Source organism: Erithacus rubecula (assembly GCF_903797595.1).
Source record: "Erithacus rubecula genome assembly, chromosome: 1".
Lineage (NCBI taxonomy): Eukaryota > Metazoa > Chordata > Aves > Passeriformes > Muscicapidae > Erithacus > Erithacus rubecula.
This window is the reverse complement of record NC_136658.1, coordinates 24383569-24409024: the sequence shown is the minus strand read 5'-3', so window position 1 is coordinate 24409024 and position 25456 is coordinate 24383569. Positions and strand designations below refer to the sequence as shown.

At 36.3% G+C, this 25456-nt stretch overlaps 1 protein-coding gene across 6 annotated transcripts in view; it reads right to left on the bottom strand.

Moving 5' to 3' along the window:
- STXBP5L (syntaxin binding protein 5L) overlaps nucleotides 1-25456 on the bottom strand; it is a 195308-nt gene that overhangs the window by 156903 nt on the left and 12949 nt on the right. For all 6 annotated transcript variants that reach the window (XM_079305321.1, XM_079305323.1, XM_079305324.1 and 3 more), the window contains one exon: nucleotides 21722-21819. In XM_079305321.1, coding sequence (XP_079161447.1) covers nucleotides 21722-21819 — 98 coding nt within the window. The remainder of the gene's footprint in view (nucleotides 1-21721; nucleotides 21820-25456) is intronic.

Below are 25456 nucleotides of genomic sequence, written 5' to 3'. Positions count from 1 at the left end.
TTGGTGTCTTCCACCAATTTCCATTTAAGTAAACACAAACAACTAGCATTCCAAATTTGTATCAGGTTTACCAAGTAGATACCTAGAAGAACATTTTAGAATTTCAATAACCCTCTGTAGAATAGTATGTGCTAGATTACATTTCAAAATTTGTCAAGTTATTTTGATCCTGGTTTACTTAAATAGGCATAGTAAGGGGGATCAATTACAGGACATAAGAACTGGATCTGCCTACTTAGGAACCTACTAAAGTGAAACAATTTCATTATTTTTATACTTTGTACTGGCCTTCCCTGAAGAGATACTAGAAAGAGATAATTTCGAACCTTCCCCTCAACATATAGGGGTAAAAAAATAGGAAAAGATGAAGCAAATGGAGAAATTTAATGAGATAAAGTGGCAGTGAAAAGTTCCAGGAGTTGCAGCACTGCTCTTCCTTAATCAGTTCAAGTGCCCAACGCAGCTCCACCATTTCCAGATACACAGGCTGTTCTTAGCCTGGGCAGGAGACATCCTCAAAGAATGTCAAATAATCAGCCTCACATGGAACCCAAGAACTCATAAAGGCACGAACCCTCATGATTTCTAGGAAGCCCATTCATATGCGCTTGATGGAAATGATTACAGATAAACAAGCAGATGTGTTTTCCAACCTGCTGTGAAAAAAATGTAATATTTGTCCATAGTCACAAGTCAAAAAAACATTGCCTTAAATGGCTTTCTGATGTGGATTTCTTAAAAAAAAATCTGCACAAAAATCCTTCTAGTTCTGCTCATAGTACTTTATCTTGAGATTACTTTTCCTGTCCACAAACCACTTCAGTCTGAAAGGTGAAACTCAAAGGATGAATAAGAAATACCCAATGGCTACATCTCTGAGGGGGAAAAAAACCCCCTAAACTGCTTGTGAAAAAAAGAGATTTTTACTCGAGCAATTTTTTTTTCTCATTTTAATAGATGTAAAGAGTAATTTGTCTTTAAGCATTACAAAACAAATTGAATTCAACTGTAAAGTCTCTTCATAAATAGGAAGCACTAATGTGGGGGCCCAGTGAGCCGCTAAGCAAGGTAACTCACGTGTAAAGTACTTTTTATGATGTATTAGATGTGTCATCATATTTCCAGGCTAAGAATAGAGTGGAGTAAGTAATTCATTATTTTTTTTTTCATGAAAATAGGTTGGAATTCATATTGCACATTATTCCTGCAACTAGAAAACTGCCATCTTACATATTTTCAGTTTTACTGCTTTTCTTTGCCAAACTGACTGAAATAAATAAAGGTGACACATTATGAAAATCATTACACATAACAAATTCATAACTTCTAGAGCAGAAGTAGCACTAATTGCTCAAAAGCTGCCTTAAACATTCATGAGTCACTGTAAAATATGGAAAGAGTACAGTCTCTAGTTGCAAAAAGACAGCCATACAGCCAGCAAACAGTTCAGGAAGGTAGTTCCCATTTAATTTCACAAAACCCCGGTATTGTAATAATGTTGTCATCTGCAGCAGCACAAAGGTCATTGTAGGCAGACCTACTAGCATGTAGTCACATTCCCAGGCAGAATGTGAGCACACCACCTGAGTTTCCTACCACAACTGTAATTCAGTCACTTGGTTTAGGTCTGTCCACAGCTGGCAAACATTCTTCAAAATGCAAGAGTACTTGAACAATCTCTGGAGACTTGCTGATAAATTCAGAGAAATGTCCAAGTCACATGATACTTCTTCTCCTTTCAACTGACCCAATTGCATTAAAAGAAGTTAAACACAGTACTGGTTCGTTTGGTTGGTTTTTTTGTGTGCTCCATTCTTAGCAATTGCTATAGTTGTCACTAGAATATTCTTCAACTGCTAGCAAGCAGGAGAAGAAACTTGTAAGTTCTTTGCGTTCAGCTACAAATATTAGTGTATATGATCACTATAGTCTGCAGCAAGCAATAGCAACAGAAGACTAGAGCTCTGCAAAACCTGGCAGCTCTTACAGATGAACAAAAAGGGTAAGACTTGCTGGGTATGCTGAGAGGCTGTGAGACATGTAGAGGGAAAGGCAAATGCCAGACCTGAGAAACACACAGAGTCACAGTAAAATGCAGAGAAGTGCTAGGCAGGTTGGAGTGAAGGACTCCTGGGCAACTTTAATGTGGGTATCTGCTTAGAGAATGCAGAAAAGTGGCTGCAGATTTCTGAAAAAGCAGAAATACCATAGTATCTGAAAACTAAGTAGTCTGAAGATGCTGGAACTGAATATTAGAGTTTTCTGCAGTAGCAGGACAGCATTCTACAGCAGAAGATTTTGAAAATACTGTGTCCTCTCCCTGAGATGTGATGTTTCAGCTTCCTTCTCTCCTGGTTATCATCTCTTTTTAAGATCTCAGTGGAACAGCCAGATGGACACCACCAGGTTCCAGTTCAGGATCTATGACAGACACACATGTGAAGACCTGGTTTCCCCATGTTTTGCAGAACACAGGAGTGCAGCAGAACAAAAGCATTTCTGGGTGCAGGATGTGGAGTACCATTAGTACCTGGTAGCTCAGTGGCAGGGGAGGTTGCCCAAATGATTGAAATTAGTAACAAAACACAGTTGGAGACAAGGAAAAGCCTATTGAAGTTTTTCTTTTAAGATGTGACTCACTCCAAGTAGCTTGAGGACTGGCTACGGCAGTAGTAGCAATGTGAGGTCTTCGTGTATGCACTCACAATTGCAATGAATGTTCAATAGTTAACCATGCCTCATCCTTCAGAGAGAAAAGACAGGGAAGAAGGGAAAAAGGAGAGTCTGGAAGCTTCCCAACCCCTCTGTGAGAAAGGTGGTAACAAGAGAATGCTACAATATGGATGATATAGGTGGTGATTGTTTGAACTCCTAAACAATAGTGATTATTATTTTGCCACCATGACTGAAATTGAAGCAGCCTTTGTGAGATGGAAGATAAATGTAAACAGAGGCTTTTAATATGCAGCCTTATGGAACCTAAAACCTAATATACATGTAGATTTCAAGAGCCAGTTTTGTCTGCCTGAGACTTTGATATTCTGATCCACAGTACAAATAATTTATTCAGCCTTTTATTACCTGGGTAATAAATAGTTTGTAACCCTATTAAGCAGATCAACCATTTTCACTTATAGGGGTATCACTATTTATCTGTTCTGTTCAATTTTATGAACGACTAACATCAAGATTGGATGTTAGTAATTTTCCTGACAGGTGGCCATATTACACAGCATTTTTCCAGTTCCCACCCTCTAAAATACAAATGAAATCTGGAAGTATGCATTTGCCAAAAGTATCTTCTTTTCTTTTCGTGTGTGCACTGTTTCATTTTTCCTCATTTCAGATAGGAACTAAAATAACACATAGAGACACACACTTGGATGATAAAGTTTTTACTTCTTATATTGGAGGAATGTGCACACTGAATCTATTTATTCCATGATTCTGCATGGCATTTCTGTATGTGGCAACACATTAAACAAATGTCTTGTGTATGCATCACAGTGCTCAAAAGCTGACTGTGAGAACAATTTCCATGTATGATGTATATGCCATTCAATGATTGTTGCAGGCAACCTAAAAGCTATTGATCAAGCAACAGCAACAGTAAAGTATATGGTGAAAATAAGATAAAAGATGCAGTTAACATATCCTTTATGCATTGCATTGTTAGGTTGCTATAACAGTACCTCAATGCAAAAGGGAAAGGAAATCAAACCTGAACTCCTTATGACCTAGAAGACAACATGTAAGAGCACTATCAGAAACACACACACAAACTTTCAGGCTAAATGATATTGAATTGAACAGCTTGTGGTTGAAATGCCAGCCTGAAAATCAAAGGGCCTATGCTCTTCAAGCATCTTGTATAAAAGACTGGGTTAAATAATTTTAGTGCTTCAGTTTCTTCACATCAGTAAAACTGGGATGGTTTTATCAATATTCATTTTAATAATTTTGATTAAGGGTCTCCCTAAGAAATACTGCTTTTTCCTCATTCCCCATAGTGTTGGTTTTTGTAGTTTTAATCCATATTGGTATAAAATACTGATCTAGAACTGTTCTATTTGCAGATCAGTTCAAACATGCAAATGTAAACTTGAAGTGTTGAAATTCATTCTATATTCCTTCATATTAAATACTTCCCAAGAGTGTTTAAACTTCCTTTTGAAACAAACTCATTGGGATCCATCAGAACTATATAATTCCCTGCACTTTGCTTGGTGTTACACCCATAGGCATTGGCTCATAAGAGGTATTTTCTTTAGTTTCTAAGAAACTAAATCCTAAAGTCTAAATGCACTTCAAGTAAAGACTATATTACACATTAAATATGATGGAACCAAAATGTATGTCATTTTTCCTGAGAAAGGTAGAAGAAAGTTTTTACAATGGAGATTTTGTAAGAACAGCAGCTGGGCTAACAGTCCAAAATTGTTTATGTAAAACCAGTTTTTAGTACAAATCCTTGCCCATTATTGTAAAAAGCAAATAAGTGTTCTTGCTCGAACATTTAATTTTATTTTAATAAGGAGAATAAATCCTGAGGGAAAGTGCTGCTATGTAGAGGTGGAAAGTACAATATCCATCTGGAATAACTACATTCAGCTCAGTAGAGCTGCTCTAGATCTACACTATTGTCCAGAGTGTTAAGAGAGATAAAGGTAAAAAAAGTGACATGTGAAATGTTTGGATCACACTGGAAACGGCAGGCTTACAAAACACTAATAACTACAACAAAACCAGATTAATCTCTTGGGTTACCTCGGGTTACAGGAAGCAATCAAACAAGAATATTAGAAAGATTAATTATTTCTTTGATTCAGCTTTTAACAGAGTATATTGGCAAAGGTTCCTTTATGCACACTCCTTATTTTTGTGTGTGTGTGTCTATTAAGTAAGATTATTAAAGATGCACTTACCAGAAATGTAGTTTCAGAAACCAGCAGCTAAAGTCCCAAGTAAACTACTAGTAGATCTGAATAATATTTATGTCATGCTTTGGAAGGAGCATAGGAATGAAGCAGAATGGATGCAAGCAAATGCCCACCCAAACCTGCACAGGTGATAACACATTCTTTTAAAAGAGACTTGAAGTTATCTAGAAAATTACAAGACAGTAAATCTTACACTGAAATCTTGCAAGCACCTTTAAATTAAAACAGGAATATAAAAATAAGAATTTAGTCTAAACATTATTTTCCAAAAAGCTAACAATAATTCTTCCCAAAATATCCATATGATATTGGTCTCTTGATATTTCTAGGTCCTCTACAAAGTCATGAAATTGTCAAAAGACTGCAGTAAGTCTTCTTAAACAGAAAACAAACTTACTGAAGACACAAAACAAGAGGAAATACTTCCATTGATTAACAATTATGGTAGAAAAAAAAAAATATGACTAACTGCCAATAAAAACCTGAATTCTATTGTGCTTCAAAAATTTCCAGTAAGATCTTCCAGCAATTGAAGAACATTTTAAAAAATGGATGGGAGATAAGGGAAAACAGTCCACTTTCAGAAGTGATTTTGACATTCTGAAGACAATGTCACCAAAAGCAATTGCATTTATGGTAAAGCCACAATATAAATGTGATAAAGTTTGCTATATTTCTTAATCTGTTATGGATCTAAAGAGTTAAACATGTGACAAATCCATCTGGTTTAGCAAGTTAGAATCTTTAAACAGACCAAAATAACTTGATGAAAGAGAAAAATTATGGCTATGTGCAAAATTGACAAATTGAATATAATTTCCACTAGAAGTAATAATCGGTTTAGTTGCTTATGCACATCAGGAGAATCTAAACTTACAGCAGAAATTCTAGGAAGAGATGTGTGAACCAGCTCTATATGGAGTATTGATGAATAGAATTGTTGCAATAAAAAGCCCCAGAGAGATCCTACATGCTTACAAGCTTCAAGCTGACATGGAAGATTCACAATTTCTCTCTAAAAGCATTTTACAAGATTCTGTTGATAAAAATACCCTGCGTAAATTTCCAGAATCATGTCTGAAGAATGACTGCAATGAGCAGTGACAACAAGGCTCCAGGACAGAAATACTATGATTATATAACTATAAATTGAGTAGCACTAAAAAAAAAAAAAAAAAAAAAAAAAAGTATCAAAAAATCTAAAAACCTCACTGAAATAATACTCGCTAATTTTGTCACTGGTATTGCAGCTGGTTGATGAACAAGAAGTTTTCTAAATATGTATTTTAGAAAGGTCACGAGAAATTGGATTTTTCTTTTTTAATGGAAGATGCTTGCATGAGTCTGCTTCTCCCAAAAACTTCTGCTGAGTTTTCAAGCAGTTCAAAAGTGCTTCCTACGAAATTCTCAAACTATCTAGTGTCAGGGAGCTTCTTTTGCTCTCACCCAAGGTGCTTAACTATTTCATAAGCAACACAGGCAGATTTAACTTGATCTTCTATGTCTCTGATACCAGGTTTAACTTCATCCATAAAAGCCACTCACAGCCTCATAGAATACTGACAGGCTTTCCCTTACAATCATTGCTGGAACTATAGACAGTACTAGTTCTTTTCAATCTCTACTAAGGAAGAAGAAGAGAAAGAAAAAATTATAAATAGTGAATTGAAACTTGGATTCTAAAGGTATTTCTAGCAACCAGAATGATAGTTTTAATAAGGAACATAAAGCTGTTAATTAAAAGGCAAATAAACTGATGGTTTTAATAGATTCACCTATTTCTAATTAATATTTTTATATACTTTATACAGTCTGGGTGTTTTTCTGAAATACAACTCATTTCATGCAATTATTAAGTCTGTATTAGCATTGATGTTTTAAAATACATTTCAATACATTTACATGAAAGTAAGTTGTGATTCCAACACTAGTACAAAACTGACCCAAATTTTGAAGAATTATTTACTATATGATCACACTGAAGTGATAAAGGAATGCTAAAGAATGTAAATTAAAGCCAAGAATTCAGACATGTGGGGACCCAGAAAGGCACTCCCAATTAAGGAAAATGAGAAGCTTCTATCAGCTGCCTTCTCTTAATAGCAGATCCTGTTTTATCTGGCCAAAGCAAGCCCTTCCCCTGTCCATCAGCCTTTTGGCCACTCCCACTCTGTTCCCCTGTTGGCTTTTTTGCCCTAACTCCACCCTTAGACACCTCCTGTCCCCTGGTAATTGGTCATTAAAGTTCTCCCCGCCTGCTAATCCCATGCACCAAACCTGAACCCCCCTCACAAGCTCCTTGCCTTTGTTTTCTGAATTCTGGACAGTGCGTGTGGGAGGCTGAAATAAATATCTCTGTAAAACCCTTGCAAAGGCCTTTCCTGCTCCTTTACTCGCCATCCCTCCAAGCAACAACCAAATGAAACACAGACATATCACCTGGAAGAGTTAAAGTTGCATACAAAAACCTTGATTTGTATTCCATTCTGTCTTAATTAAAATCCTGATGCCAATATCATATCAGAGTCCAGAAGTGCAACATATTTATCCCAAGTTGAAGCCCCTAAACAAAAGGTAACAGTCTGTAATTGTCTGGTTTTTGTCAATGCACAGACTGTCTTGGGTTGTAATGCACGATGTGACCAAAAGTATGTATTATATCACCATCCGTTGAAACCAGGAGGGCCAGTGATCTTTATCTCCAGGGAAGATATCTTCTGTTAATGGACCATCTGTTAAAACCAGGTGCGGCAGTGTTCCTTATCTTTTCCACAAGGAAAAGTGTTTCTTATCTTTTCCATCCTTCTCCCAGGGAGATATCTTCTCTTAATGGCCCATTAAGTCTCACTGCATGACTGATAAATTTACAATATCCCACTGTGTGATGCTCCACCCAGGGGGAGGAGCCAAGCATTTCCTACCTATGCAAAATCTGAGACTTGGAACATAGCAGCAGTGTTTTTGCACTAGATTCCAGAGGAAAACCAAACCTTTCCAGATAATCATTGGACCTTCAGAGGAAAACTGCACCCTTCTACAAGATCTTCAACAGAGCCACATCTGTCACTCCAGGAGGACTGCAGCCACCACTTAATCAGACTGCTACCAACACCTAACTGACAGGGTGTCAGGTTGTATTCTGACTCTGTCACTGTTTTGGGGTTTTTTTGTCTTACTGTATTTCTATTTTAATTTTCCTAGTAAAGAACTATTATTCCTATTCCCATATCTTTGCCTGAGAGCTCCTTAATTTCAAAATCATAATAATTTGGAGGGAGGGGGTTTACCATTTCAAGAAAGGCTCCTGCCTTTTTTAACAAACTCAGTCTTTCAAATCAGACAAAGACCTTGTAAATGATGACACAGGTGATGTCATGGGATATATGGGAAATAGCAGAAGCAAGGACAGATAACATAACCCTACTTAACTACTGGTTCCTTATCTTTGCAAACTCAGAGATCTGTTATTACAGGTTGATAGCAGGAGCCTCATCTAGTGATGCTTAGAGACAAATCAGTCGCCAGACAACCATTAGACCGCAGTGGAAGTTTTGTTTCTGGACAGCAAAAATAATACCAAGCGTACAGAAGCTGAACATTCTTTCTGACCATCTGCACCATTCACAAGTTTCACCTGTCCTGATAGAAATTGCACCACATAAGCAGAAATTGCTGGATTTTTTGGTTGCTAACATTCAGGATCCTGTTACAAACTAGGGTAGTAGAGTAAATCCTTAAACTATTCAGCAGCAGCAGCTTTAGTGGTTTTGCTCAGATGAATAAACTTTGCTGTACCTGATGCTTCTCTTGGGAGAACAGACATACTTTCAGTCCCTGCAGCCAGTTTGAAACATGCCAGAGGAACCAGAGCAGACACTCTGACTGCTGTACTATTGGAGTATAAGGCAACTAACTAGACTGTTTCACAAAACTACCAAAATTTTCTCTTATAACAGGAGATGAGACAGGAAAGCAACAACAGAGAAATGCGGTAGTTAAAAAAAGCAGTATTTCATTCTTTCATTCTCCTTTCCTCTAAGTGTAATGCCTCTGTGCTTCCTCTTTTTTCTACAGTTCATAGTATAGTAAAGTATACAAAGACCCTGGCACAGCTCTTCCTTGTCAGGTCCCAAAGCATAAGGTTGGTGAAGAATCCTGACAGCAGCAAAGCTGGAGAAGTGCAAGGACAGAACTGATGCAGAAATGAATGGAACATGCAGACCTAATTGTACCATATTTCTAAGGGCTCTATGTTTGAGTTCCTTTGGTTATGTATGAATGTAGAAGAATTCACTCTTAATATAATCTTCCTCAGTAGCTTTTCTGTGCAGCTCAAGAAAGGGCTATGGCTAGCTAGAATAGGGAAGCCCTGGCTGTGGTTAGCTAAAATAGACAAGTAAGGCACAACATTCTAACTGCTTACTCAGAATTACATTAACAATTGAATTTCAATTCAGAAGAGAGGCATTCCTCTAAAGAAACTAATAAGGACTCAGAGTTTTTTCTGTCCTCTCTTACAAAAGATTTCATCTACTTCTAGAAATATGTAGCAGGTAGCATTATACAAAATCCTTTTAAAAGAGTTTAACTTTTTTTTAACAACTGGAAATTATCTCATCTTTAAGTTGTTCAGCAGCCATGAAAATGACACTGTTTTCTTACTGCATTTATTGATCCCCCAGTGATTTAATTTACTCTTAAAAAACAGAAAGCTTCTTTGCCGTAGTAAAACTGCCAGCCTAATGAAGTGATTCTTGTACTTTCAAGTCCAAAACAGTGATCTATCAGTTAAAACTGAGGGAACCTATAAAATGAACCAGTTTTTCATTAGTATTTCCTCTCATTTGAGAGTTGCAATGCTAGAGAGATCCTAAGCTAAAAAATTCAATAGCATAGGAGAAGACATCCTTAGGGATGATTTTCACAGGAGAATTTGCTTCTCTCATTTCAGAAAAGATTGTGGTTTATAGTTTTGCTTTCCTGCTAGCTGGGACATCCTACTTGAGGAAGCTGACAGCTTGAAAAGCTTATGATCTGGATGATGACATTAATTTAGGTAAATTATCTTTAATTTAAGGTGGCTTTTTTGTCCATTTTTGTACAAAATTTTATTTTTATTGTGAAATACACACTCAAGAATGGTTATTCATTCACTTTATACAAACCACACATTGTAGAGGCATAATTAAAACACATTTTGGAATTTACAGATGCTTTTGACAGAGCTTATCACTCTGTTGTCAATGTATTTGAGGATTTCCTCTGTGTGTTGAGGATTTCCTCTGTTCTGAAAAATATAAATGTGGTACTCTTAACCTTAAAATAATTTTAAAACCATGTATTACATTTATTAAATGCAATGGTTTCTTGACACTGGTAGATACTTCACTATTTTACAGCTACAAACAGCAGGTAATCAAGTCAGATGCTCTTTATTGAAGGCCAAAGGACTTGAAAAGGAAAGTCTTGGCTCTTGCTGAAGATGAAACTTTTCTCTCAAAAAATCCATGTGACCAGTTCTAAAGCTGTGGGTGCCTCTATCCACCAGACACTTTATTACATGAATGAAAAGGTGTACTGATAAATACAAAGCATGAAAAAGCTTCCCCATTAACAGTGCAACATTTTTTTGTGTCTCAAAATAATGAGGAACAAAAAAGGAACCATTATTCTGCTTAAAATAAAAGTGCTATAAGCACAGTGTCCTGACCACCCCCTACCTAGAACTACAGCAACTCCTGACTTGTTCAGTTTAAGAAGGCAGGATGTGAGAGTTTGAGATAGAAGGGGATACTCAATTAAGAGAGATGGAACAAGAAACCATGGCTAGCAGATTTTCATCTAGGATAGAGAGGTCTTAGGTTCCAGTCCCTATTATAACCTGTGTATGCTATCTAATGATCTGTTTATATAAAATAAACTTACCAAAGATAAGAGCTATGGGTGCAGACAGGCAGCTCTGAATTTGAGTGATACTTTGAAATCACTAAATCTACTGGGTACCATTTGATCTTCCAGTATAAACTAATATTTTATGTACAACTTCTGTGAAACAAATATATTAAGCTATTATGAAATAGATATTCCATCTGTCTTGCTAAGATAGCATGATCCACAGAAATGAGAAGAACTTCACATTATAACTATTGTATCTCATCACTGTTTACAGTAAAATTTATAATCTGTCCTTGAACACAGACTGGAATGCAACATTCCTCCTTTAAATTATGAGACCATCAGCCTATAAACACTGGGTTGCACTTGCTTTTCCTATAAAGTGCAACACTTTAAGGTGAAAAATACCTCACAGGTATATACAGTTTGGTGGGAAAAACATTATGGATATGTAGGTTTAGATATGTAGATTTAAACATTTTGCTAAGAAAATTGAACTGGCAGTCCCACATCTCACCTCTGTACATCCACAGTACAAGTCAGTGGATGAGCTTCCACTTAGAAGTAGCATACACTTCTGCATTTTACATTCAGTCTGAACTGCTACACTTGCTCTGAGATGGTCTGCCAGATCCTAATCCTGGAGATTGCTGGGGAAGATTGATGAATCATATTAGTGTTCCGTCATGAGGCAAGATTAACTTTTAACTTAGTTTTTATATATATAAGAGACTGTATTCTTGCGTTTTAGAATTATGCCCTTCTCATTAATTTTACCAGTTAAATAAAATTAATTGGCATTAAAACTGTGCAAATAATCTACTAAATAGAAAGTAGGATGTTTGCAGGAGGAATGTAAGACACCTTCCTTAATCAAATCACAAACTTTAAATCCAGTTCTTCAATAAATAAAGTATTGATTCCTTTTATTAGCCTCTGCTTAGTTCTAAGCAATTAACTTAAAGCGGAATTTCTCAAAATCTACAAATTAAGATTAATAAAACTGCTGCGAAAAAGAAAGCCTTATTGTTATAATCAAATGGGAACCGGGGCACACATCTATCCACACCTGAAGTGGAGAAATTATTTGCAAATGTCAATTTATGTATTGCAAGTAATTAGGAAAAAATCTTAAGATAAATATTTTAAAAGCCTAAGTTGGTATGTTCTGATCATAGGTTTCCAAGAGAATATTGACTAAAGTCATCCATGTGCATGCCTACTACATGAAAATACTAAAATGTATTCTTCTACCACACATCTCATGTTGATTCTTCTCATAATAAAAGAATGGTGCTTTTGAAATCAGTGTGTCTCAGATCAGACCACATAATTTAGTCAATTCTTATTTATTTGCTGAAGCAACTGAAATATGTAAATATGTCACAGAGCTATCAATTCTGTACTGCAGAAAATACATCTAAATAAAACAGAAAGTCAAACTCCTCTAAAACTCATAGCATTTACAATGCACTTGTTTGTAACTGTATAAAATGTAGTGTATTCAGTGACTGGGGCTTTGTTGGAACAACCACACAAAAAACCCAACCAGAAATCAACTATAGTACTAAAGGATCATATTCCAATATTTCTTTCTCATGCTATCTGTGAGCATTTTTAAGGTTAATGCTGAATATCAACATATACTATATATGGTATATCTATTTTATACTATATAAATATATGCAACTATTTATTCAATAAAATGAAAAAAAAACCAACAGAAACTCATTACTGGAAAGCACAGTTATTTCAGTAATTAGAAAGAAGATCATCCTTTTTCTGCTCAAATTATCAGTTTTACAATTAAAGCATGTTAAGACCACTAGATTTCCACTCATCATTGTCAGAACAAACAGTACTGCAGAATTTTTGGAAAGTGTGCTGTGTCTGGCTGAATTTGAGCTCGTTTCCTTCATGGAGCCCTGCAGGGCAATGTCTTTTGAGTAGGAGACTAAAACAGAATATCTCCTTCATAACAGCACTAAAGACTCACAAAATTTCTGGGTCACTTCCCCTCCTTGTGCTCTCTCTGGATGAAGAGATCGATACCATGCTTACTTTCTTTAATGCCCTCTAAGACTTGGCTACTTTAGCTATTCATTTTCTGATAGTTCTTGGTCCACAATCTCTTTTGGATAAACTTGGCTTCTTCCATGATGCTCTTTTTTAATTCTTCCTTTTGTACTTGCGTGGCTTTGAATGCAGTATGTGAAACACCTGGGAAACATCTTGGTTCTTGATTTGAACAGTTTCCTTAGAAAAGGAAAAATGTTATTAAGTGACTGCTTTGCACAGGTCAGGTGAAAGATGGAGATTGAAAGAACATTGCTTGCTTAATGCCACTAAGAAAAGAAGGTCAGGGGTGAGGAATAGAAATATAAGAACTATAGGAACTGGAGTGAAACTAGGTCAGTTAGGGAAAGAGGGAGAGAGCTGACATTGGATGAGGGAAGAGAACTTCAAGAAAACCTTTCCCTCCCGCTCTCCTAAATGAGATCATAGTCTCTGTTTTCTTAATCTCCCCATTTCTTGAACCTCAGGGAAAACTGTGTTTTTATCCTACACACTTTAGGCTGAAACAGTGTCTGTGTCTGTCCCATTTCCTACTGAACTGGTCATCACATGGTTCATGTTCCTTGCTGTGGAAGATCCTCATAGGGGGAACTCTTTGGTTTCAGAAATTTCTTAGGTATTCCTAGTGCAGAGACAATTATTCAGAGTCATAGTAGCCTTTCTACTTCATAATGGGCATTCAACCCTCCACAGTTACCTTTCATCCCTGGTCTCCCTCCATTAGCAACATATCTGCAAGAAAGGCACCTAACTTCAAGAAGTCATCAAGAGTTTAAATTGAATGAGTGCCTGTAGCTAGACAAAAATAGATCTCCTCCCACAACACTAAAATGCTTCCACTGCATGTGTCTGTGTACCTTGGGTTTGTCTATTACTAGATATTAGTTTTCCTAAGTTTCTTGGAGAAGTATCAATTCCCTCTACCATCAAGAGTATCTGCCAGATAAAAGCAAAATTAAAACAAGAGTCAAAACAACTAACTAACTGCGTAGTATGACTACAAATTTCTGTGGTTTAAAGGATGTCTGCCAAATTTAGGTCACGGGTATTTGTCTAAAAAAGATAATTAGCAAACTGGAAAGGAGAGCAAATTGATGTACTTTATTTCCTATGCATATCAGCACTTCTGTTGATGACAAAGTTTGAAACAAAAAAGGTGGGGAAAGCTCTAAAGCTGACTCTAGGTCTAATTAAGACACATCACTTCTTTGAAATAGTTGACTATCACTAGTAGTCATAATTTCACTATCAGAGTAAGCTGAGGAGTGTTTTTATTATACTTTAAAAAAAGCTCTTGTAGCAGACATCCAGAAAGCATTTTTTTCAGAGAGTATTCATAAATGTAATCATCAGCTCCACTGAAAATGCTGCCAGTCATCCACCTGCATGCCAGATATCTACACACAGAAGAATACATATCTGTATGTTGATTACCAGGGGAATTCTTAAAAGAACTTATGTTAGGAGTATTGACTCTCAGTGAAGTTTGCGTTCATGAATAGCTCAAGTTCTTTAGAAAAATCTCAAATATATTGTACAGTGAAATAAAAGATGAAATTTATCAATGGTTCCTCCAAGTCAAACAACAGAATTTTGGGTTTATGATCTTGTCTGTGCTACCCCCATTCCATCTGCTCAATAAATCACACAGAGTAAACAGCAGAGAACACAGTCAGCTTGTTTTAAGGATAAAGAACTAGTGGAACCTTGTTAAGATTAAAAGACAGCAGTTCCAGGGAGAGTAAATCTGTCACAACTTATATTTAGCTCTAATGTCACCCTTTTCACAGACCAAAACATCAAGTTACATTCTTTTCTTTTAAAGTACATCCGACCTGATGTCAAACATTCTTTACCACATTTTCCTTGACAAATTCCATGCCTACTCAGAACTCTGCCAGCAATGATTTAATTAGTGCTACTTATTTTCTTTGCCAGATTTTCTTTTGTCTAGAGTGCACAAACGGACTCAGTTCTACCTCCCAGGAATACAGTCTGTCTGTGTACATCACCTGCTTGGGTTTAGATTTTACTTCCCCTTTACTCGGCACAGTAACTCTGGAATCAAAGATATGTTTGCTCGCTGTTTCACAGAAAGAAACAAGATGACCTTATAAAATCACTCAGCTTGGAAAACACCTCCAAGACCATTGAATCTAACTACTAACCCAGCACTGAAAAGTCCACCACTAAACCATGTCCCTAAGTGCTGCCTCTGCACAACTTTTGAACACCTCCAGGGATCGTGACTCCACCACTTTCCAGAGCAGCACGTTCCAGTGTTTTGCAAACCTTTCAGTGAAGTAATTTTTCCCAAGATCCAGTCTAAATTTCCCCTGCACAGTCTAAGGCCATTTTCTTTTGTCCTTTCAAGTACGTGAGAGAGTGATAAGGAATTCCACCCAATCTCCTTTTCTCAAGGCAAAACACACTCAGCTCCCTCGCAGCGCTTGTGCTCCAGCTTCCCCAGCTCCTTTTCCCTCATCTGGACACATTCCAGCACCTCAGTATCTTTCTTTTAGAAAGGGGCCTAGAAATGGACACAGGATTTGAGGTGTGGACTCAACAGTGCTGAGTACCAGGGGATAATCACTGCCCTGGTCCTGCTGGCCACAATATTGCTGACACAGGCCAGGATGCCACTGGCCATTTTGAAGCCATGCTTGTTTCTCTACAAAACGTACCTGTTGAAATAAGTGTTGTTATCCCTGATTTGACATTCAAAAATCACTCTTCCTATTAAAGCATGGGAAGAAACACATAAAATAGGCCAGAAAAAAGTTATTCCAAATATGACTCTAAAGCAGAATCTCCCTTTAGCAGAACCTGTAGAATTTTTGTGATTTGCAAATGGCTTTATAGGAAGATTTTTTAAACGTAAGCAAAAGAGATGCTATCTTCTATACCACTCAAAATGGAAAGACTATTTCTGCCTTTTGTAGCAAATTTCATAGATAGCTGCAATCTGCCATACCTAAATTTATCCAATGCAATTTCATACACTAAGACAAATCAATTTAATAACCTGCTCCTTAGTGCCAAAATTTGGTTACTCCCCCATTTCCTTCTCTTTCCAGTCCCAACTGCACACCTTCCACTTTCTTTATGCATCATTCTGACTAACACTGGAAGTAAGTACCAGATAAATCAGTTTGCTAATGTGGCAAAAAACCAGTAGCACAGCAGAACTGGTATTTTGCCAGGTTAGTTCACTGGATGGCTCACAGTAATACATTTGACAAGCAGCAGAATTAGAGGAAAGAAGTGCCAGAACTATGCAGCTAAGCTAAATGTAGGAAAAGAGCAATGCTTCCACTGTCATGTGTTAGCGAGTCAGAATAATGTCTTGTTTGCCTTGGTATAAAATGGCCATGATGTTTTCTGATAACTTGGATAACAAGCAACTATGCCTACTGGAAAAGCCTTGCAGCCTTGCATGGGTTGCAGAAGCCTTACAGCTTTGCTCAAACAACTAACAGTGGAAGTGAAGATCTGCATGCCCCACAAACTGCATCCATAACAATATGGAGCCTGTAGTCTAAAGAATATTTATTAATTACAGCAGCAGACCACACTATATATATACAAAACCGTATTACTAATTTAAGCCTGTTTGATGGTGAATTTTTTTAGTGGTGTGGAGACCATTCTGGACCCAGTAGGTTGTTTTCTTTGCACTGGATTTAAGACAAACTTCTTCTCATTTCATGATAAGCAAAGATGGTAATAGCTAGAGAAGAGTTTCTTTCAGTATTTCTCACTGCAATTGACTATAATAATAATAATCAGCTGTTTGATTAAAAAAAAAAAAAAGTTGATGTTGTATGCTATATGTTTGTAGAGAGCTGTAATGGCTAAAAATACCTCTGATACAATAAAAGAACTCCAAAGGAAAGAACTCAGTGACTCCAGAAAGGACTTACAATGAATTTTAACAAGCATTTCTCAGCTGAATAAATCACAATATAGAAATATGCATCCTGAAATTTGAGCACAGCATGCCACTTCCTCAGATCTGTTACTTGTATAATCATTGTTAACAATACTTATTTTGATCTATTTATTCAGACTGAGAATGTGAAAAACCTCCAGTCTTCTCATTTTCCTCTGAAATTAAGAGATTTAAGTCTGACCAAGTATCTTAATTTCTCACCTCCTTGTATGGTGACACAGAACCTTCTCTGACAGCAACCAGAGACTGCACACTTCGTTTTATTGTGTGTAGTGTCAGAAGGTTTTTGCAGACTGGGATTAAAGAAGATGGATAGGGAGACAATAAGAAAAGGAATTCAATTTCATAGCCCCTCTTCAATTGAATGTGTTTTCCTTAAGAAAGGATATTCCTCTTAGAGTGGTATCAAGCAATGATATGAACAATGATCACAAGTGTGCTGGTTTTACATGAAAAGTCACCTGAGAGGAGGAGCACATACAGCGGCTGTTTCCTCTATGAGAGCTTCCTCTGTGAGTTCCTGGGACCAATCGGAAGGCTGATTTAATAATTGACAGCGTGGGTAACCAATTAAAAGTTATCCCGCCTCCATAAAGCACATTGGTAAAGTGAAATCTTGCCCTTTTCGCTTCCGTCGGAGAAGCAGGTAACAACTGGCCTGGCCCCCCTCCCAGTGCGGCCTGGCCGGGCAGGGGTGGGGGAGCCACCGAGGCCTCCCCCTGTTTTCAGCTAGAGGCCGTGATGGCCGGGGGAGAGAGAGATAAGCTGCTGCCTCGGCTCGAAGCAGCCGTGGAAGACGAGCCTTCCCGGTGGGACTTGAAAATCCTTGGCACGGTACCAGGATGGCCTGGCCCAGCTCCCTTCATCTTCTGTGTGCAATTTTAACCCTTCTAATGCTCGGATAAGACTGCAGATCTCCTGACCTCCCCTGAATGGGAGGAATAAAGCAGAAAGTATACTAAAGTTAGTGAAGTAAGAGCCAAGTTTCCAGATGGGAAGAGATTGAAGAGATGCCATGGATAGGTTGGCTGAAAAACCTTTTTTGTGGGCTATGGGGGGGACTGGACTACACTGAAAATTCCTTTAAGTTGTGAACAAATAACTTGGGAGGAGTTGAAGTGTTTGAAAAAAGGATCCTTTGCCCTGAGGGAATGGGGGGGTTTCTGTTCTGGAGACTGGAAAGATGAACAGAGACATTTGATGGAAAAAGAGATGAAGAGAATTTCTGTCTTTGAACAGCTTGCCCTTAAAAGTAATACGCCATGAGTTTTTTGACATGACCCATAACACAGCTCTGGAAAGATTGTGAAGATGAGAGGAGTTCCACGATTTGCAGATTTTACTAGGTGGATGCAAATTGTGAAAGTGAAGAAATACTCTATGGCTAAAACAAAAAACTTTTCTCTCTAGAGTGAACTGAAATGATTATTTAAGTGGAAAGCTGACTGAAGTGTTCTCTGTGTCTTGTTAAGAAATATGGAAGGTGGAGGGGTGGGGAGGAGGGAGTGATCTGGAAATCTTATTCCGAATTTCTTATTTTTTCTGTGTTATTAATAAATTTCTTCTTTATACCCTCTTAAGTTTTAGGCCTGCCTTTTTTTTACTCCTAAATCCTACCTCAAAGATAAAATGAGTATATTAAAATAGGCAAACCCAAATCAAACCAAGACAACAAGTATGGGAGCTGGGAACAGGCTTCCAACAGGAAGAAAAGACCGCAAAGGAATAATGAAATTTGCTATGTTTAGTACAAAGGTAAAAAATGTCTAGATGCCAGAGCATCAGGAGTGGGGCCCTTTATTTGCAGACTTTGTTAGCTTGCGTTAATAATAGGAAGATACTCCTTCATCGATGGTTTGCAGCGCAGTCCGATTCAGTGGGCAGCACCTAGGAGAATCCAGTACCCAGCAGTCATTACTGTAGGTAACACCTGCAATTATTTGAACTTCCTTGGGAAACCCACAGTGACTACTAGGATCAGTGAAGTGTAGCAACAATTCCCAGTGCTACAGAAGCTAGAGCAGTTGCATCTAAGCACCCTGAAAATAAATTTAGGAGAAGACAAATTGAGTACCATACTAAAATGAACTTTGATTTATCTCTGCATTCTAATAGCAACTTATGAATAATATGCTCTATTTCAGGACAATTTCACATAGTCAACTTCAGTACTGCTGCTGGATCACTCGAAATAATTACCTGAAGGCCTGATGTTATATATTAATTCACAATCACAGAAGGACATGCTTCCTTTTCTTAAAAAACAGCTTGTCTTTTGAGACCTATTAACTTGTGACAAGTAGAAATACAAATACTTAGTGTATCTTTTAAAAAGTCAAGGAAGCAACAATAGCATTAAGTGACTTGGACTCATCACAGGAGAACTTGTTCTACACCACTACATAAATATTAAACATAAATTCAGTCTTTCCATCCTTTGTGTTCCCTAACCAGAGAGTCCGATCCAAACCAGGTACCTTTGACATTACCAGTAAACGAACAAATAAATAATTAGGTGAATTTCTCTGATGGCAGCCAAGTAGTCTGCCCTTCCACTCCATCAACAGTACTGTTTAGAAACACCAGCCAAACACAATGTATGTATGGAAAGAATTCCATTTTCCTTACATGACATACAGCAGACTGAAACTTTGTTAAAAGTATTTTACAGGGTACTGCGGAAAACTTTGAGCCACTAAAAATTATATTTTCCTTAGTTTGCTAAAAAACCCCCACATTATGAATTATACTTTCAGATGTAATACTTAATCTGTTACATCTTTAATTGAATTTTATTGCTTGATTTCAACAACTACTACCGTCTGCAACAAGACTGGTTTAAATGAGTAGTGTTCTGGGAGTAATCTTAGGGCCTGTTTCACTGCAAATTTATTAGTCCAAAAGTAGTTTTTTTTATATAATATGTTCTGCAAAACTTAGGGCCAAGTGGAGAAATCTCAGTTAAAATGAATAAATAAGTAATTATTTTTATGGCACTCTCTGTCTTCAAAGCAGTTTTCATTAACTCAGGGCTCAATTAAGCAAACGAGGCTCTCTGTGACTAAGCTGAGAAGCATGTTATGACATATCTTCCAAAAAGATCAAATTCCCTGGTAATCCTGATGCTCTTGTTTGATTAAGATACTAGAACTGGTTGAAATTTTTTCATGAACGAGGTAGAACTTCACTAGAAATTGTAGAAGAGATGTTAAAAAGAAAGGACATTTTGAAAAACTATTTTTCCTTCTGCTAACTCTATAATCTATTGTTATAGAAAACATATGGAGAATTTTATATAAGCTTAGGGATATAGGTGTTTTTCCACTTTATGTGCCATTCCTGTGGCAGGAGACATGCAGGTTTAAATTAATTCTACACGAACCTGTATTGATTCAGGCTTTGCACCTGATTTTTCCGCAAAGGATAGATTTGTGGAGATACAGGATGCCTAGCCAGTGGCAGCACTGCTCCTAGAAAAGCAACATTGCTGAGATGGAAAGAAGAGGTGGGTTCAGGAGTCAATCTTCTGCAAGGTCTTCTTCCTACTTCTACCACTCTGAAGATACAAGTGAAGTTTCCAGGGACAAAGCCCTGGATTTTTAACCCTGCATACCTCTAAAACCATGACTACTAGACTTGCACTTCCCAGAAGTGGAAAAATTCACGGACACTATCTTTTTTTTGCATTTGCACTGAATATATCCAATCTACTTCACATAGGTAAATAAAGAGTAGAACTATCAAAGTAAATCTTCTCACAAAACTTGAGGTTTAGTTGAGTTTTATGAGAAATTCTGGATAGAAATTGAGATATTCAGAAATTCAGATAGAAACTGAGGCTTATGAAAATGCAACTGTTCAGACCAAGACTACCCAAAAATGGAGAAACCAAAGGTTTAGTAAAGTTACATTAGGCACAGACATGTTTTTCACAAGATATTTTACTTTGTAAGCTGCCTTGGGTTCATTACATTTAGAGTTACCTTGGGAACAGGGATAGCAAAAGAACCAGAAAATGTTTTATTGCTATTTCATACATCATTGTCCCCTACTTTAAACACATAATTTATTTGGCTATAAAATGTTTGTATAAAACATTGCTTTATTAATTTGGTATTCTGTAACTTTTAAGCCTTCCTGTAATAGTCTTTCTCATTTTTTTTCCTTGCTTTATATATATTTTCACTGAAACAAAAAACATTGGAACCATGCCAGACTAAGAAAATTATGTAGAGACACACTTTTAAATACATAAATTTAAATGCTCATATTTTTTCTTTAATTTATTTAAATTTTAATTAGCTTTTAATTGAATTTTTTCTGTATAGACTTCTAACTTTAAAATCCTACTGTATTAAAAACAACATATAAATTATTGGCACTGAAGTACCTTAATAATTAACAAAAAGAAATAAGCACTTTTACCTTCTTCTTTGGGAAGAGATGAATCCTGTCCTAAAATCACTTATTTCCCACCATTCACGTGGAAGAGTCTAAATAATTGCATCCATAATCATCTAACTGCATTGCAGCAATGAATTTATTGCTAGCACAACATTCACAACTTGCTCATTACCACTTTGCTGTCCACTTTTACTTTTCAGGCTGGCAATGATCAATTCTATTTTATCTTAACCAATATATGCCAAAATCATATGCTGCAAACTCTATCAGAAATTGTTCTTTGTACCCCTTAGGGACCTGGTTAATTCCTCAACAGCATATCCTTTTCCAGTCCATTTCACAAAGCAAAATTGAAGTAGAACATGAACATAACAACTGTAGCCTTACCTGAGTGCTTGCAGAAGGTAATTACAAATACACAGAGATGGTGCATATTCTGAATGAGAAAGGATACATTCGTATGGCTCCTGTTCTTGTTCCAATTGCCAGAATTTTCTGAACTGGGTCAAAAGCTAAGGCAGTGGGTAGGTAAGGAAAACCATGGCGAACCGTCTGAAACAGAGCAAAGGAACAAAGTGACTGAACTGCAACCACAGAGAACAGCATGAATGTTTTATGCTTATGTTTTCTGTATGCTTTGGCATTTTCAATACATTTCATGAGAAGTATTTAAAAATATACAGTATTTTGAATACAGAGATGAATTTTGTTCACATGAACAACTGGTATATATTGCTGAAGTGGTGTACTAAAAGATAATATGCAGGGCAGCTGAACTGTAAACTGGAAAAAAAAAAAGACACATAATATGCTTTCAAAACACTGTCAGAAACAACCTCAGTCTCAACAGAACATGTTGCTCCAGAAGAAAGAAATGGAATATGTCCTGGGGAAAAGATCCAATAAACCAATAAACTGAATTGAGTCTATGAGGTAAAAACCCTTAGTACCAATTTAATAAACAAAGATGCCAGAGAAGATGTTCTCAAAATGAGCAACAGAACCACTCACTCTTTCTTAATCTTCATTTATAATACTATGCTTTTAATTCTAAATTTTTGCAGAGATACTTTGGGGAATAAATAAACTGAGCATAATACAACACATCCTTGAAGACTATCTCAGTATTTTAATTTACCTTAACCTGGAGGTTATGACCAACATGACTTGCCCAGTCTTATGAGGAAGAATCTGATGAGGGAAAACACTAACATAAGAATAAAATAGAAAATAAGAAGACTAGACTATAAAAATACAAATTAAATTTGTGTGTGGCACTGCTTACCTAAAAATTTGCTATTTTTTAGTATAATAATAATGGTTTATATTATTTAACAAAATAAAACCTTGAACTCTAGAACTGTCCTGATTTTAGTAAGTGGTTGGGATTGGAGAGGAAGTGCTTTGAACTGAATGAAATTTAACTTTTTAAGGCTATTTTCCTCTTCCTTGAAATTATCTAGTTCAAGAATACGTCTGCTGAAGCATTCAGCAAACCCTATGGAACAACTTCAACAAAAGGTAGTCCTTAACTGCAGACCTGTTGAGTAAAAGGCAGCTGATGATTCCACAGCTGTATCACTCCAACTCCTCCATTACAGCTGGAAACACTTGAACTGATATTCACAAGCAGTTTGGGAACAACTAAATGTATGTTTTTCAGCAAATAACCACTTCCTTAAGAGAGATCTTACTTGTCTTGTATCTTAATTACTGCTGATAAGGGAAGTTGTTTAAAGAATGTCTAATTATTAGTTTCTATGCTGAAAAAATCCAGAAGCATATGCTACTTCAGGAAACTGTAGAAAAGTAACTCACTTTTTATATTAATGTAGGCATTTATCAAAAATCTCAATTTTGTTTCTGCTTTGCTTTGTGTTTTGGGTTTCTTTAAACTTCCTTATCTTCCTAAGTGTTAGGATTACTGAAATATAAAGTTTTTTATTCTGATATCTAAGCTGGGACCAGACTTACACAGTCAAGAAATGGTTTTACCTCTCATGTCACAAAAACATCAGGAATCATGGATTGTAGTATTTTCTACTGTGTTGAACATGTGGCATTACTAATCTACTATTATATTTGAAATTTCTGTATGCTGGTGAACAAATGTTCTTCCTTAGGTAAATTACATTTTTTGAGTAAAATATTTATATTTATTTTGTTCCAAAAGGACAAAACCATTTCAGAAGGAAAGCCAAGTTATACAGTACAGAGTTAGGGCAGAAATACTGTCTCTATAACTGAGGATTTGCCTGAAATTAGAGCAGCCTCAGAAATTATTCTGAAGATTAAACCTATTCAACAAAAGAACTTGGAAAAGCTGTAACACTCCAAACTCTCAAATTCTTGTCCTCAACTTTGGTCCAACAAAAGCTTTTTGGTCTCTTCTTTTTCCAAGGACTATGGGGAAAATTGACATGAAAAACCAGCACTTGAAGTAGACTTTCCAGCTGTACATTGATACTGCTCATGTAAACCTAAGTGTAAGAATGACTAACTGTTCTAGAACTCTGTCTGGGCTTCCTTGCAGCATTTAGTAATATAGATGAAAATGAAAAGAAGGCCACAAAATTAACTTGCTCCTAGGGTGACAAAATTAAAAGTACACTTGTATTTTATTTGAGTTGTGTCCAGTAGGAACAAGATAGAACAATACTATCAAGGGCACTCTATCAATGGCGCTCAGAAAGACAAAACAAAGTAGGTGGGGTCAATAGCAGGCAAAAGCTGATGCATTCTTAAAAATCAGTCTGTGTTCAAAGAAATATAGGGAGGCCTCACTGCTCCAAATACTCCAAGAAAGAAGCTGCCCAGGGAAGGGAAAAAAAAAAAAGAAAAAAAAAAGAAAAAAAAAAAAAAAAAAAAAAAAAAAAAAAAAAAAGAGAGAGGGAAAAAACCAGACAGCAGATGGAGCAAGGACTACTTTTATCCACATTATCCGGCTTCTTTTTATGTCTCCTTTTTGGGCATGCTGTCTCTAGAGGCAGTCTGTGCTCCCTAGGACATACAGTTTCCATTTAATATTACTTGAAACAGAAGAATTACAAATGCAGACACAATTTCAGCATAAATCTGTGTTCAGCTTAGTTATTTTCTCTTAAATTATCTTTTAAATAATTTTAAGCAGTAAATTGCATGTAATCTTTACAGAGCCAATTTACCTAAATTAATACAGGAAATTGATTATTTGGGTTTGCTAGTAATCTACCAATGAATATTTTAATATCCTGTAAAGAACATAATAGTCCTTTTCAGTCTCAGATACTATGAGATATTTCATTAGCTGAAAAAAAAAATTTGCACTAGTACTAATATGCAGTATCCAGTACAATTTTTCACCTGGTGCATAATGCAAATCTTCAGTATAAGAATTTTCTTAATTTTTATTCTTTGGTAATTTATATCGGACTTCAAAGACACCTTTTTAATAAAAGTGATTATAGCATTTTCTAAATAGCTCCAGAAAACACAGAATTATACCAAATTTTAAATTGTATCAACTAATAAATAGGGTTTATAGTCAAAAGTGTTTCTGGCAATTTGTATAAACTTAAAATTTGTAACTTTTCTACTAATATTTTACAGATACCCTGTTTCACTTAACATCTGACAGCAAAACCGATTTATCTAGGTAAATAATTTTTGAGAATATGTACATTTTTAAAAGTTTAACTATGTAGTCCATACCTGTGGCTCAGTATGTAGTCTACTTCCAAATTGTCACCAATGTGCCACATGCAAAAATATCATTGAAGAATAATTGATTGGTTTACAGAATAGATGATGAAGTGTTGACTGAAACCTCTTCAGCCTTTTGCTCAGTTATGTAGAAAATTTAAAAATGTCAATGATACCACCATTTTCACCACTTCAATACTATTTTTAGTATTGTGGTGGTCCAAGATTGTAGTGATAAAAATGAGTGCTTATACAAATGAGCTGCTGTGTATTATACCTCTACAAGACTATGACATCCCTTATTTACGGACCTCTGTGTCTGTAATCTCTAATTGGTAAGCCTGATCCCTTCTCATGAAAAATGCAAAGAGGACAAGGAATCAGCAGGCTTCCAACCAAAGTAAACAACATAAGACAGGTAAATTTTTTATTAGCTAAATTTTCATTTTTCAAAGTAATGTTTTTTGTAAAAATCACAGCTTAGCTGCAACTTTTCAAATCCAAGTTA